A 16,661-nucleotide genomic window follows, 5' to 3' on the forward strand; every position below is an offset into this window, starting at 1 on the left:
GCACTACAGCAGTAAAGAGTAACACGACTGGGGCACCTGAGAAACTGACAATATGTCTTGCCCCAGATTTCAAAATTAAATATAAAAAAATTGAGTTTTCTCTTTTGAAAAATGGATTTCAGTGCAGAAGTTTGCTGGAGCAACACTATTAACTGATGCATTTTGAAAAAAAAAACATGTTTTCCCATGACAGTATCCCTTTAATTCCACCCACAATTCCTAAGGCTGATGGCACAGAGTGCATTTTAATTACAGAGGTCCTATGATGGAAAACAACAGTGATAAAAAAAAAATAATCTTCTCTAAGGCACAGACCAGAGCCAACAGATGGGTATTTAGTATGTAGTTCCTCATGGAATAAAAATGTCCTGGGCATTGAGTGAAAATAGTGTCCATTATTTTTGGGTTTTGTGAGGCTTTTGTATCCCCCTAACCCATATCATTGTTATGTAAGTATGGTCTGTGTTGTTAACACAAATTAAAACTGGATAGAACAAGGCAATATCATGAGTAGTAAGTGGACATCTAGAGTTCTGCACCCTTGTGAAGTCATTGTAGTTCTACATTTGTTTTCAGACCATGGCAATGAAGTCAAGAGAATTCCTGGCTTTCTGGGAAGCTCTGACAACTTCTAGGTAGATAATAAGAACTTGTACTTTATTTATAGATCAGAATTGTTGGGTGGATGTAAGATGGATGAAGGTTATTTTTCAGCTACAAACTAGGACAAGCAGAGAAAGCAGAGCGATCTCCTGGGGAAAAGCTCTGTAGTTATTGTCTCCTGGAAGAAGAAATACAGGTTGGGGGGCAATCTATTTTCTCTCTAGTGAGAGATGTTCATGATGGCTTGGGGCTTTATTAGGCTGTTGAGTGGCACCGCCAACATATTTAACTAGTAGTAACAGCCAACAAGCTAGTTAGCCAGCCAAGTCAGGCAGTAAAATAGCTTCTTTCTTGGGGTTCGCTAAGCACAATGACTGCATATAGAGCTTTATGTAGACCAAAGGATGGGCCCTTTGAACCATAACCAGTATCTCAGGGAAGGAAGCAATACTGTATGTTTATTAGGATGTGAGCTTGTCACAAGCACCGGCTGTTACGCTTATTGATTTGAACGGAAACTGAAAAGCTTTCACAATGCATAAATAGACTGTCAGAAACAAGGAGATATCATTGTATAATTACCCAGTCTCTTGTTTGTTCTGTAGCAGCGGGGGCCCCCAGTGTGCTCATACAGATGTGCTTCAGAGATGCAAATGACTTCTGCAACTGAATGGGCTCCTCGTGTTCTTCTTGCCTTGATTTTTGTATTATATTTATTTGAATCGAGCTGCAAGGGTGTTGTGCATTTTATAAAGAAAGGAAATGGATTAATAAATGCGGAGAACCCATTAGGGATACACCAATTCCAGATATCAGTTTGCATCACAATAAGTCCTTCAGCTCAGCCACATATGAACCCTTAAGGTGACCATAGACGTAACAATTACAATCTTTCTTGGAAAGATCGTTTTTTTCAATACACACGTGTAAAGCTGAATCGTCAGATATTCAGGTAGAAACATTAGAATTCTACCTGTATCTGACAATTCAGCACTAACAATGGCCAATGTTTGGGTCCCTTCAAAGGCACCCGATCAGAATTTTTCATCCAGCCCGATCAACGACCAATATCCAAGTCTTCTGCCGATATCGGTCGGCTCTTTTCCCACCATACACGCACCGAATATCGTATGAAAATCTGTTTTGTACTATATCTGGGCGTCTATGGCCACCTTTAGTCACAACTTTAAATCTCAGGACAATGGAAACTTGCCCCCCCCAGGTTTCAATATGCAAATTATGGCTCCAAATCAGCTCAGTATTCAGATCAGTGTCGGACTGGCCCACTAGGATACCAGGAAAACTCCCGGTGGGCCCAGGGGTCAGTGGGCCTCTTGCTTCTAACCATTTGGCTTTTTTCATGGTCATTTCCTATTTCTTTATGAGAACAAAGAACCTTAATAATGAAAGAATAGAGAATGTATGTAGAGAAAAGAGACTAGGAGAATAAAGAGGTTGAGTCAGGAGAGGAGGTATAAAAGTTTGGAAAGTGGGCCCTCAGCCTAATGTTTTCTGGTGGGCCCCTGGCATCCCAGTCCGACACAGATTCAGATAAATCTTTTGTTGAAGATTCAGTATTTGGCAGAATCCAAAATGATGATGGATTTTGTTGCATGAACGTACAGAAGTAGGTACTTGCCCTGAAAAGGCAGTCTATTAGAGGGATGACAGAATTGGGCACCTCTAGATTGTGGACAGAAAACCCTTCTCTCCAGCAAAAGCCCCAGCAATATCTGGAAGCCTGTAAGTTGGATATCCATGAGAGTCACTGGCAGTTTCCATCTCTTTTTTCCTGGAATATTGGGGGACTATGGTGGCTTGCTTGGAACATCGCCATCATATCTGTACAGTTTCCTAGGTAACAAGCTCAGCAACAGAAAGCAAAGAATCAAGCCTGGGCACTCAGTGATATTTTGTAGTAACAATCAGACTGCTGTGTGTAAAGTAATGAATATGAAACAAATGAATATGTGCAACTTGATTGCTGGTTTATGGGATCACAAGCCAATGTAACACACTGCTAGGTTGGCTAAGATGCAAAGATCTGCTTGTTTGGGGACCTCACATGGCCAGTTTTACTTTATGAAGTTGTGAAGAGGGGGTTTGAGCTTTGCGCAGGTAAAAGATCTGGTTAAATTAGCTGCACCGATACATTTTGTGGATCTATTTGTCCACTTCTTTTAATGTGAATGATGCGGGATTCAGTGCACTGATATCCACTAAAATTGGTAGTTCCCAAAAAAGCCTAAATAAAGGAGACAATATATAGGGTAGTATGTCGTGTAGAGCTAGTGACAGAACTGACGAATATACAAGGCTCTCCCTTCACTACTTCTACCCGCAGGGCCGACTCTGAACTTCCGGCGATATAACACCATTTGAAGCCTTCTCTGTTTTAGGATTACAACTAAGACAGAGCATATATTCGTACCCAAGCAGTGAATATGTGAGTAGTTTTCAACGCTCATAGGTCAGCTGTTTAAGATGTACTACCCTATATATTGTCTCCTTTATTATACTTTTTTGGGATCTACCAATTTCAGCGGATATCAGCGCACTGAATCCCACATCATTCACAGTTTTACTTTATGTCAGACCTTCAGATATTTGTCGCCCGGAAGAGAGAAGGTTGGAATAGTTCAAAGCAGTTTTTATCATGAATATAAGGGGCAAAGACAGGCATCTTGGTGGATCTACTGGTAACAAGAAATAAAAACTTTCAGCTTTGTGGCTTGAGATTTTTGCCCTAATTAACCGTTTTCCCTTTTGCATAAATACAGGGCAAAGTGGAGGCAGAGTTTCATTTAGTGATGGCTGAGGAAGCAGAAAAGAATCCTGTTGGTCGTGCTCGGAAGGAGCCTGAACCCCTGGAGAAGCCAAAGTAAGTCTTTAGGGCTCATTTACATGTCATATGTGCTAAATTGTGCACACTTAAATCTACACACTTAAATGTAGGGATGCACTAAATCCAGGATTTGGTTCGGCATTCAGGATTTGGTCTTTTTCAGCAGGATTCAGATTCGGCCGAATCCTTGTGCCTGGCCGAACCAAATGGAATCCTACTTTGCACATGTAAATTAGGGCGGGAAGGGAAAACGTGCAAAAGACATTGTTTGCTTCCATGTTTTGGGAAGTTACGTGATCATGTAACTTCCCAAAACAAGGAAGTATACAATGTATTTTGCACGTTTTCCCTTCCCGTCCCTAATTTGCATGTGCAAAGTAGGATTCCATTTGGTTCAGCCAGGCACAAGGATTCGGCCGAATATGAATCCTGCTGAAAAAGGCCAAATCCTGAATCCCGAATTCCCGTCCCTAAATGTGTAAATTAGGATTCGGTTCAGTATTCGGTCAAATCTTTCTTTTGAAGGATTTGGCTAAATCCCAAAAAGTGGATTCAGTGCATTCCTACTTAAATGCCATGCACAAGTTACTATACTATACTATACATCTAAACGCAAACTCCAGATGGCACGTAGCCCCAGTGCGCTGGTTCAGCCTGCACCCACACCCTTGATTTGCTGTTGCTTCCAGGGGCCCCTTGGCATGTTGCACCTATACATGCTACGTTTGTTATTGACTCTGCCAGAAGTGATGCCAGAAACAAACCCACACGGTTGTTATAATCCTAAAGGTCCTACTTATGTTCTATGGAGGTCATATTGGACACCAAGCAACAGGCCAAGGAGAATTCTGGGTAGCAATTGACACTTCTTTACTAATAGGCCTTGGCCATTGCCTCTAACTCCATATAGTGCTGGTGATTGCAAGGCAGTCATGTTCTTTAATATAAGGACCCAAAATAACAGCAGAACAACAATTACATTCCATACAAGAATATTTGACATATTTTGGGGGACCTACATAGCAACATGTGGTTTTATTGTGAAAGAAAGAATATCCCTCAATGTTCCTCCTATTCTATATGCAGATCTACGAGAGAATGGACACAGATACGTATATGAAATGTTCCATAGTTCAGCATTTAGCAATCTTCCAGCCAGGCCAGACTGGCAATCTGTGGGTTCTGGCAAATGGCAGAGGGGCTGCTATAAAGTCCCATTGAAAGGTTGGGCCTCTATGTGGGCTGAGTGGGCCTCTGTGCACCTGAAATTCCAGGGCCTGATTTAATTCCCAGTCCGGACCTGCTTCCAGCCCATTAATGTGACTGTATGTGCTCAAAATAAATCCAGTAATGTATGGGGGGGGGCTGGTCACTGAGAGGCTCACGACACTGTTCATGGGCAGCAAAACCCTAATTACTCATAAAGGGGCAGCAAAAGCCAACTGATCCAATAACCATGTGTTTTGTGTGCACAAGAAGAACAAGGCACAAATCAGTGTCAGATTCCATCATCCTTCTTTTATAAAGGGAATTAGAGAGCAAATGACTTCCCCTGGTTTAGTTTAGTATCTCTAAGGCCAGTACAATTGCTTCTGGAATCACTTAGAGGAACAGCACTGATTGATCCAGTTCAGCAAATCACCATAAACACAAAGCTGGCGAGTCTCAGGGGACGGTGTGAGATTGGAGTAATTAGAGCAGTGTCGGCTCTGCCGTTCCTCTCAGTCCTTCCCCTGGTTACATATAAAAGCTGCTTGAATTTATTTCCTTAATGGCCTCGGCTTCACACAGAAATGGACTTTAGTATCTAAGCTGTGAATATTACACTCTGTTGTTATCGGGTTGCCTGGGGCCTTTATATTATTCTGCTTGTTTAACTGACCTGGAACGCTATACTTTTCTGTTACTATTTATCGCTTTTATTATTTACTTTTATTTGTACTTCATTTTATCAGCCGCCTCAGGTCACCCAATTAATACATTATCCTTAGTGCTGAGCTCTCAGGTTGCTACAGTTGCTGTCCCCAGCAACCGGGCGGCTGCAGGTGTGATTTATATAATGAGTAGCGTGTCTGCAGATCATTTGTTAGATGTCTCTGTAATTTAGAGGGGTGCTAGGTTTTTACAGGGAATATAACATAAGTCTGTACAGGCCATGAGAAAGCATAAGGGTTTTGCTGCAAGCTCTGTGCCTGTGGGAAATCAGATCACTAGTGCAAACCCCCTACTGTCTCCTTGCAAGGTGATCATAACACAACAGGAGCACTATGGGAGTTTAATGGTACGTGGGCTTACTTGAAATTAGAAAAGACTGAAAGAAATGCAATGATGCATTCACTAATGAATATCCCGTGGAAAGATACAAAGCAACAATAAAAAATGAAGGTGGAAGTGTAAAACATAATATGTAAATACAATTAATATATTAAATAGCTGCACCTTATTTTTTATAGCCAAGGATAGACAATGCAATCAGTCCAGTACTGGGCCCCCACCAATTTAGGTAGAATTTGAAGTTACCAAATGGCTTTAGTGCCACAAGTTTACTACGTCTTCCTTGGTCTAGACCAGTGATCCCCAACCAGTGGCTCATGATCAACATGTTTCTCACCAACCCCTTAAATTTTGTTCTCAGTGGCCTCAATGCAGGAGCTTATTTCTGAATTCCTGACTTAGAGGCAAGTTTTGGTTGTATAAAAAGCAGATGTACTGCCAAACAGAGTTTCCTGTAGACTGATAGTCCCCATAGGGGTTACCAATAGCCAATCACAGCCCTTATTTGGCACCTCCAGGGACTTTTTTTCATGCTTGTGTTGCTCCCCAACTCTTTTTACATTTGAATGTTGCTCAAACGTAAAAAAGGTTGGGGACTCCCAGTCTAGAATTGAAACAATCCTGGTGCTGTTTGCTTACATACATTTCCTTTTGTTTCATAGCCGGCCAAATACCTCCTTTAACTGGTTTGTGAATCCATTTAAGTGCCTGTATCACCTGATCTGGAAGAATTACAAGAAATACATCATCATCGGGCTGATTTTAATCATCATTACTCTGTTCCTGGTGCTGTTCTTCTACACACTGCCCGGCGCCATCAGCAACCGGATTCTGTCCGGGTAAAGTTTCAGGCCATTCATATGGATCCCTCCATTGACTCTACAATGACTTCTGATGGAACAGATAAGCTGTGAATTCCCTATAGTGAAAAGAAACCAACATGCACCTACCAGCTCTGCCTTCCATTTATATACTCTCTTTTACTCATAGATACATTATCCTAAAATGAGCTTCAATCAGTGGCAATAAGAGAAAGTGCTCTCTGACTCCTCACTGCCAGTGATTTGATGCTGCTTCCATTCCATTGATTGGACAATCAGTAGAGATAATGGCTCTTTCTAAATCATTCCCTCATTACTTGCGCTTCGGAGCTTGATTTTTGCCGAGAGCTGCTTACCAATGAGCCTGCCAATGTATTTATATAACAAGTTAAAAGATTTATAATGTACTTTTTAATGCAGATTTATTTGGAACTAATCAATGATTTGTGTACAGTCAAAGTAAAAATGATTTAAAAGGGAATATCTGTTGGGGTGGTGATTTTGCCAGAAGAGTATTGGAGATGTATTCTTGCCCCTACTGACTGCCCAAGTGGTTGGACATTGGAGATATTATTCAAACCTCAAGCCAAAGGTGGAAGGATGTGGTTGGCAGTTTTAATGCTGGGGGTGCAAGTAAATAACTAGTTCCAGGGAAGCAACAGGCCAACATGTAGAAATTGTTTCACCAAAATAGAAACATTGATACCATTGCCTTGATCTACTACCTGTCCAACGAATGTAGATCTAATCAATGCACAACTCTGTAGTCACTTTCTTGTACTTTCTATAATTGAACAAAACTACTTATTCCCCCTTTGAAGGCATTTCATTTATTACATTTAACTTCATGGATCGAAGTACAGATTTACTAAGCTCGAGTGATGGTTCGAATTTCAAAAAGTTCGAATTTCAAAGTAAATTTTTGGCTACTTCGTCCATCGAATAGGCTATATTCGAACATTCGACTTCGATTAGAAGTAAAAATCATTTCACTATTCGACCATTCGATAATCGAAGTACTGTCTCTTTAAAAAAAACTTTGACTTCATACTCCGCCAAATTAAAGCTACCAAAGTGCAATGTTAGCCTATGGGGACCTTTCAGAGCACTTTTCTAAGTTTTTTTGGTGGAATAGAAATCCTTCGATCGATTGATAAAAATTGTTTGAATCATTCGATTCGAACGATTTAATCGTTCAATCGAACGATTTTTATTCGATCGTAGGATTGCCAAATTTGTTGAAAAAACTTCGAATTCGAAGTTTTTTAATTCGATAGTCGAATTTCGACGTTTTTTGTACTTCGAAATTCGACCCTTGATAAATCTGCCCCTAAGGGTTATATAAGTGTTATTCACAAAGAACTCAGCAGGTCATTGGCTAGTGTATGGGACCCTCAGGAGGACCTGCTTGACAAGGAAAAAGTTTCTTGAAAATGAATCAGGATTTCTATTCTACGAGATTCAATTCTCTTCTATTCAATGAGATTAACACTGGCTAGAAATGAGCAAAGATTTAAATTGCATTCACTGAATGTGAAAATTTAGCCCTGGTCTCAGTTTTGGAACATGGCTAATTTGGACCCCTGTGTAAATGACTATACAAATTAGTTTTATTCATTTTGGAGAATATTGACTTATTCTGTTCTTCACAATAAAATATCTGCTTTTCTTTGATTTCTACAAAGAACTTTCTGGCACAAAATCATTTCACTAGCAAACCGCAAATAACTCAAAGAAAACCAGAGATTATTTGAGAAATATAAATTATACAGAAAATGGACAAATCCTAACTGTCAGCTACAAAGAAAAAAACAGTTTAATCCACTGATGTTGCCAAAGAAATTCTAATGTTGGAAGAGTAGTGAGTTAAAATACAACATCTACTGGGGCACCTCTGGATAAAATGGTGTGCAGCCATGAATGGTTCAACCTGAAAGTCAAAACAGTTGAGCAGTTATCAGATATCCAACTAATGTCAGTCTCAGGTGTGAGTAGGAAGTGACAAAGGTTTGAGTAAGGTACTAGAAACATGAATTTAAGAAGAAGAGGTATGAGTAAGGAAGTAGAATTATGAATAAAAGAAGTAGAGGTTTTGGGTAAGGAACTAGAAACATGAATTATAGAAGTAGAAGTGTGAGTAAGGAACTAGAAACATGAATTAAAGAAGTAAGAGGGTGAGTAAGGAACTAGAAACATTAATAAAAGAAGTAGAGTTATGAGTAAGGAACTAGAAACATTAATAAAAGAAGTAGAAGTTTTAATAAGGAACTAGAAACATGGATTAAAGAAGTAGAGATGTGAGGTGCCATTTTTGTTTGGGTTTATGGATATGGCAAGAACAGAAGGAAGCATTGTAGGGCAATTATGTGATTCTACTGCCAAGGACAGTTTCATTTAATTTAAAAATGTATTTATGGTGTTTTGTTGGCTGCAAGAGAGGCAAATTCACACCAACAACAAATGGTCCTGAATGATACTGACTTTAAAGAGGGTGATACTTCTACTACTCTTTTCCGGACCCTACAATACACATAGAGAGCCCTAATTTAAAGGGGCATTCACACATCATGTTAACTTTTAGTATGTTATAGAATGGCTAAGTCAAGCTACCCTTCATTTTTTTTTATTGTTTTTGAATTAGCTTCTTCTTCTGACTCTTTCCAACTTTTTAAACAGGGGGTCAGTGACCCCATCAATTAAACAAATGCTCTGTAAGGTTACAAATGTATAGTTATTGCTACTTTTATATTACTAATCATTCTATTCAGGCCTCTCCTATTCATATTCCAGTCTTTGATCCAAATCATTGGTTACTAGGGTAATTTGGGCCCTAGCAACCAAATTGCTGGAATTGCAAACTGGAGAGTTAAAAAAATAAAAAGCTAAATAACTTAACAACCACAGATAATACAAAATGAAAACCAATTGCAAATTGTCTCGGAATATCACTCTCTACATCATACTTAAAGTTAATGAAAGGTGAACAACCCCTTTAAGATGAAAATATTCTCCTTCTCTCTCTCCTGGATGGAGCATTGGCATCTCTTTATTAGCGGTATTAGCGATTTATTAATGAATTATCAAATGAATACACTCATGCCCCTTCCCTAGGGGACACACAAGGGGAGTAGGATGATATTTATATACACAACATAGCTACACCTTTATGTTATTTTTGAACAATTAAATAAATTGGATTGAACTATTCGCACATTGGCACAGCAGTTACGTATGTTCATATTCATACGGAATCAATAATACATATTAATATAAATTAACGCTACTATTTAAAGACACCAACATGTCAAGCGTTCAGGCAAAACCTAGCAATTTATATGTGATGCTGCCTATTACAGTGTTGCATAGCAACGGGAATATGTTAAATATTCAATTTTCAAGAACAATGTGGCAGAAGAACATGGCTTGTCCTTATTTCTGTTGGATTTTCTGCCATCAATTTACGAGCTCAGGGCTGGAATCAGCTCAGACTGAATGTCACAGAATATTAAACTTTTCTTTCTCTGAGCTCAGTCTGTCTCCTACAACTCTGCAAGTCATGAATTAAAGAGACACTGCCAGGATTAAGTGAAGCATATACTATAATAATGCTAAAGCCTGTATTGTTTTCTATTTGATGCAAATGAATGAATATATAAACTTACTTTCACTTGCTTTACATGTACAGGTGTGGGAGCTGTTTTCCAGAGTGCTCAGGACCTGGGGTTTTTCTGTGATTTGGATCGCCGTAATTTGTCTACTGAAAAATCATATAGACATTAAATAAACCCAATGAGCTGGTTTATGTTCCATATGTTACAAAATGTATGGAGGAAACAGGTTACCCAAAAAAAAATGTAAGGACTTTTGCAGGCTAAAATCCACTAAAAATATGATGTAAGTAACAGAAGATTGAGGAAGATCTATGCACTCCAATTCATTTCACCTGGTCTGAGCTGGCGAAGGCAAGTCTGGCGAAAGAAGTAACGTTCAGTAAAATACGCATTTTGGTGAATTTGCGGAGTTATGTCCATGCGCCAGAGCGAAAATTTGCCTGAGTGTGAATGAGCGCTAGCCTCTGTCTCTTTCGTTAGAGAAGTTACATCTGCACCCGTTAGTAAATCGGTGAAGTGCCTGAAAGCGTCAAATCTGCCCCATAGTTGGGATCAAGTATAAACTACTGTTTTATTATTACTAGCTCCCTCCATGCTTCCTCTAATTCCAACCTCCCTACCAGAGCCGAGCCACACCGGGCAGGCACCCTAGGCAACCTGTCCGGCCGTATCGCTGGCTGAGGGTGCACATGCGCGTGTTAAGGCCGGCGTGCACGCATGCGCAGGAAGACGGGGAGTGATGGGACTGGACATGGAGTAGGTGACAGAGCAGGTATGTGCCTGGAGCCCTCCCCCCTGCTTTGCACCCTAGGCATGTGCCAGCTCTGCCTACCCCAGTTCCGGCCCTGCCCAGTGCAGCTGCAAAAAGAAAAAGGTACACGCGGGGAGTTGAGTTGGGGCTCAAGCAGGAAGGGTCAGAGGAGGCTGCAGCAGGGGCGGGTCGGTGTTGGGTGCTCTGAGGCAGCGACTCCGGTAGGCCCTGAGTCCCCCAGTCCGACACTGGTCCCTTCAATTAGATGGATGTGACCTGATGAGTTCCAGCTCCTAGTAGTGCGCCATGACAGAGCTGACTATCCCACCTTTATCTCTTTAACAGGGTCCCTGCTCCCTGACCTCCCTGAGGCATTTGGTCACCTTGGGGTTCAAAGCTTGATTCTGAAACCTTATGCTACAGCCCTCAGAACATTCAACCCTGCTACAAGGTAGAGTCCAAAGAGGTTGAGCCAAGTGCTCAGGGGCGATCCTGGTCATTTTGCCGCCTGAGGCAACCTTCCTTTTGCCGCCCCCCATGGCACTCACCTCTTCACCGCCGGAGGGGGTGGGGGCAGTCCACGTCACGCTGGAGGAGTCAGGCGGTCCACATTGCTAGTGCAGAGAGCGCAATTGCACCCTCTGCACTAGAAGAGCCAAATTTCCGTGTTGAAAAGCTGAGATTTGGAAAAGCTGAGATTTGGCTCTTAGTTACCAGGGGGGAGCTGACGCCTGAGGCGAGTGCCTCAACTCGCCTTATTGGTGGGGTGCCCCTGCTAGTGCTCCATCCTCTAATATAAACTAGGGACAGGAATCCCACACCATTAGGCCAGTTGGGTCCTCCCTTACACAGGGTATAGTTTACAGACCCCAGGCATCTTAAGCAGAAGGGGAATTACTCCTTTGAATCCCTTACATATGAATAAATGACATCCCCTTCACACACAGGGTCAGAATGAAGCAACCCAAAGGGCCCTCCTGGCAGTCACTGGAGACCCCTCCTGACTTTTACACTATGCCCCTCGTGCATACACGAACTGCAGCGCATTGTGCGCATGCAGGAGGAGCGCTGCACTAATCTGGGGAGCAGGTCGGGCCCACCAGGTTTTTTCCCGGTGTCCCGCAAGCCCAGTCTGACCCTGTTCACACATGCTAGTTGTGTACAGGTACGGATCTGTTATCCAGAATGATCGGTACCTGGGACTTTCCATAATTTGGATCTCCATACCTTCAGTCTACTAAAAAATCCTTTTAGACATTAAACCGATTAGAATAGTTTTGCCTCCAATAAGGATTAGTTATATCTTAGTTGGGATCAAGTACAAACTACTGTTTTATTATTACACAGAAAAAGGAAATCAGTTTTAAAACTGTCAATTATTTGATAAAAAATAAAGTCTATGAGAGGCGACCTTCGTGTAATCCAGAGCTTTCTAGATTTTTCTAGATCAGGTTTCTGGATCATTTTTAAACCTTATAATTACTTCATTAAAACGAAGTCTATGGGACACGGCCTTCCCTGTATTGCAGGTCTTTCTAAATATCGAGTTTCCAGATAACGGATCCCCTACCCTTATATGCCCGGTGCAAAAGGGATTTCTCAGTTATCTTGAACAACTATCTTACCTATCACACTAATTAGACCATTTCTCAATAATATCACTAGTCACTTCAGTTGTCTCTAGGGAGAAAGTCACAGACTCAGTAACAAGGATCCTTGTTGAGCCGTGTGTAACCGCTGACAATTTAGACAGTTCTAATCCTATGTCATGCTGTCAGTTGCATCCGTCCGTGCGAGGATTCCCTGTTACTTCCCATCCTACACATTATTAACAAAAATATTCGTATCACATGAAGTGCTGTACAGCAGGAGGAATAATCCTGGTGTTTCGGATAGACATCAGCTGTCAGAAAGTTAAAACTTCCAATTAAGTTTTTGTTCCTAATGACAATGTCTCTGAGACAGCTGGGAAATAAACTCCTTCCTTGACATTTCTCACTGCGTTTAATAGCAACGTTACCTACGGAACTCGTTCCTTCCACGCGAGAATATGTCATTTAGCTTGGTCCAAAGTGAGAAGGAGATGCTCTGGGGATCAATGGAAATATCCTATTCTGAGCACAACTTCAGCGATTTAAGCCGACGACAAATATATTCTACAGTAAAAAAAAGAATTTTAAAGGAGAAGGCTTGCAGCTAGGGATGCACCGAATCCAGGATTCGGTTCGGGATTCGGTTCGGGATTCGGCCTTTTTCAGCAGGATTCGGATTCGGCCGAATCCTTCTGCCCGGCCGAATCAAATCCTAATCCTAATTTGCACATGCAAATGAGGGGTGGGGAGGGAAATCACGTGACTTTTCGTCACAAAACAAGGAAGTAAAACATTTTTCCCCTTTCCACCCCTAATTTGCATATGCAAATTAGGGTTCGGATTCGGTTCGGTATTCGGCCGAATCTTTCACAAAGGATTCGGGGGTTCGGCCGAATTCAAAATAGTGGATTCAGTGCATCCCTACTTGCAGCACTTGGGGGGTGCCAAATGTTAGGCACCCCCAAATGATTGTGTTTACTTACCTGAAACCCTGGGCCGGTGCTCCTATCAGCAGAAAACTGCACCGGGCCGGGGTTATACCAGTGAGCACCACGGAGCGATCCTCTTCCATCTTCCTCCTTCTTCTTGCGGCTGCACATTCGAAGTAGAACGAAAAGCCGAACTTTAATTAAAAAGTTGGCTATTGTGTTCAACTGCGCATGCGTTTGCCTCGGGAAATTTGAAGAAAGAAGAAGAAGGAAGAGGATCGCTCTGTGGTGCTCACTGGTATAACCCCGGGCCGGTGCAGTTTTCTGCTGATAGGAGCACCCGGGGTTTCAGGAAAGTCAATACAATCATGTGGGGGTGCCTAACATTTGGCTCTCCCAAGGGCTGCAAGGCTTTCCTTCTCCTTTAAGCATTAATATCATTTGTTTTTCCCTTTAAAACTTGTCATGTTGTAAAGTGGTTTACAGCTGGGGGAAAAAAGCTTATAATGGGGTCTTGGATCTGTCCCACCATTGAAATTAATGCTTTATGGCACTGGCCATGCTACGTCTTATGTAGTGTATCTATTGCAGTGGATCCCAAGCTTTAAGACTGGCCTCCCTAGGGTGACTCAGAGCAGTGCCTGCAGGGCTCAACCTGAAGACTAGTCATGGCGTGAAGGTATTTTTTATTATCCAGACCTCGTTATAAAGCTCAGAGAGAAGGCTATTCAAAAGAAGTGAGGTCATTTATTAGACAAAGAAAAATAATACAAGAGTTTTGCTTAGGAAGTTGTCGCCCCACAGTGTAGCACTTAAGTGTGACAGGAGGACTTCCCAAAGACACTCCACTTACAACAAGCTTTTATACATTTTACCTTAAATAAGAGCAAAGGGTACACGGATATACCATACATGGTCAAAGCTCTCCTTCTATATTGGTTATATAGTATTTAAGCTTACTATAGTAAATATTGCAATACCTATTGCACCATTTTATGGTTCCTTGATTCCAACATACACAAACCATAAAATCTATGTCTGCTGGTTGAAGACAGGATGGGCGTCTGCAGTTCTGAAGCAACACTTGTGTATTTGTAGCCTAACTATATGTTAACCCTTTGACTTCTGTCTGCAGAGTCTTGACCTTTTGGTCAGCATGTCATTGTATGATTACCTGAGACCACCATCTACCTGGGACCACCATCAGCCTTCCCCTATCTGCCTTAGGTCTGGCCTTTCTGGGCATCAGGATGGGGGGACTAAGAATTCATATTTTCTTTATATTATTATTAATCCCTGTTTGCCAGCCATTACCCGTCATGGAATAGGGTGTTCTCATTATGTTATCATTAGGCGAGTAATAGGAAAAATGCCTCTTTATACTTCAAATTAAAATGGTATTTTGTATTAAACACTTATTTGCTATACTAAATATTCTTGAAAGTAGGGTTGAATGGTTTTTATAGCAATATCCGTATGTATTAGTGTGAAGGCTTAGTAACAGGGAAATACCCATTATTGGAACAACGTGGTTAGTTCTTCAGGCACAAGGGGGTAATAATACAGTAAGTGTAACACTTTTTGACACTCCTTCTGTGTGGCACTTACCTGATGACACGGGACAACCCTGAGACACTCCGCATTGGTATTGGGAGAGACTGGGTACATGGTACTTACTAGTGCAGTGCCTCCACCTAGTGGCATCTGGGAATGCACCTACAGTTGGCCCCACTAGGAACACATCAATAACACACACAGTATTAAGTGAACTGAATAGCTTTTTATCTAAAATAAATGTCCAACTAGTACAAACAGCACCCCTAACCAGGTAGAGGCCTCACTATTTAACTCGCTTGAGCTAACTATCTGAATAACCGAGTATTCAATGTCCTTTAAGGTATTCTCAAACAACACAGTCTCTGAATCTTCAAGCGCTTCCGTATGATACTGTCTCTTTAAACAGAATACTCACTCCAAAAGTCTCTTTGGGTGATTTACACTGATCCTTCAGGCGAGTCCAACACTTGCAGCCCTGCAGTGTGACTACCAGCCCCTTTGGATATTCAGATGGAAATCACCTGCTGATGCTGGTTTCTCCAATCTGGATTTCCTTCACACTCCAGGCGCAGTATCTGGCAGGATACAGAAACAGGCTTTGTGCCAGCTCCCTTACAGGGAACTACTGAAGAGGGATAAGTGCAAGGATATTGCACTACTTTCCTACATAAGGTATTAGAAGAAGGAGACGGAAACAGAGCAGGATGGAGCTGGTGAAGAAGCAGGATAGACTGGATTAGAAAGGAGCAGGTGAAGAGTCTGAACAGACCGGGGTGGGCAAAGAACTTGACATGGTAGAATAGGTAGGACACAAGGCAAGGGACTTAAGTAAAGGCAAGGTAAGGAAGGGCAAGACACAAGTCATACTGGGCCTGAGGGAGAAAACCTGGGAGCCGTCATGGACCTCACCGACCCAAGCCCACTCCCCAGCCTAGACTTTATCACAGGCATAAATTAAAGTATGACAATCCTAATTACAAAAAGATCCATTATCTGGAAAACCCCAGGTCCGGAGCATTCTGGATAACAGGTCCCATACCTGTATGATAATATCTGGGTGTAAAGCCCCCTTCAGGCTACTGTATGTCTGGTTTCTCAAATTTAAATAGTAGCACTGAAGGAACTTTGTTAAAGGACAAGGAAAGGCTTTATTTCAAGAATGCATCATTTAAAAAGTCACCCCTCCCTGATCAATAAATGCTGAAATACCGCTAGGGATGTAGCGAACGGCGGAAAAAATGTTCGCGAACATATTCGCGAACTTGCGTCAAAAATGCGAACGGTTCGCGAACGTCGCGAACCCCATAGACTTCAATTGGAAGGCGAATTTTAAAAGCTAGAAAAGACATTTCTGGCCAGAAAAATGATTTTAAAGTTGTTTAAAGGGTGCAACGACCTGGACAGTGGCATGCCAGAGGGGGATCAAGGGCAAAAATGTATCTGAAAAATACATTGTTGACACAGCGCTGCGTTTTGTGCTGTAAAGGGCAGAATCACACTACGTCACTCAGGTGATGTTTCTGGACACGGAATGTGAAAAAGCTCACACAGCGAGGTGGCACTTGGTTAAAGACTGGGCAAACAATGCCTGCAAGGGCAACGTATACAGTAGTGGATACGGAATATATTATTGCTGCTGTATCACTCAGGTGATGTTTACGGACACAGAATTATTATT

The 16,661-nt window shown here is 41.7% G+C and overlaps 1 protein-coding gene across 1 annotated transcript in view; it reads left to right on the plus strand.

Moving 5' to 3' along the window:
- fer1l6.L (fer-1-like family member 6 L homeolog) overlaps window positions 1–7,443 on the plus strand; it is a 105,405-nt gene extending 97,962 nt beyond the window's left edge. The window contains exons 40-41 of the mRNA XM_041566633.1: window positions 3,384–3,484; window positions 6,385–7,443. Coding sequence (XP_041422567.1) covers window positions 3,384–3,484; window positions 6,385–6,565 — 282 coding nt within the window. The 3' untranslated portion in view covers window positions 6,566–7,443. The remainder of the gene's footprint in view (window positions 1–3,383; window positions 3,485–6,384) is intronic.
- Window positions 7,444–16,661: the final 9,218 nt, after the last annotated feature.

This window comes from Xenopus laevis, chromosome 6L (genome assembly GCF_017654675.1).
Source record: "Xenopus laevis strain J_2021 chromosome 6L, Xenopus_laevis_v10.1, whole genome shotgun sequence".
NCBI lineage: Eukaryota > Metazoa > Chordata > Amphibia > Anura > Pipidae > Xenopus > Xenopus laevis.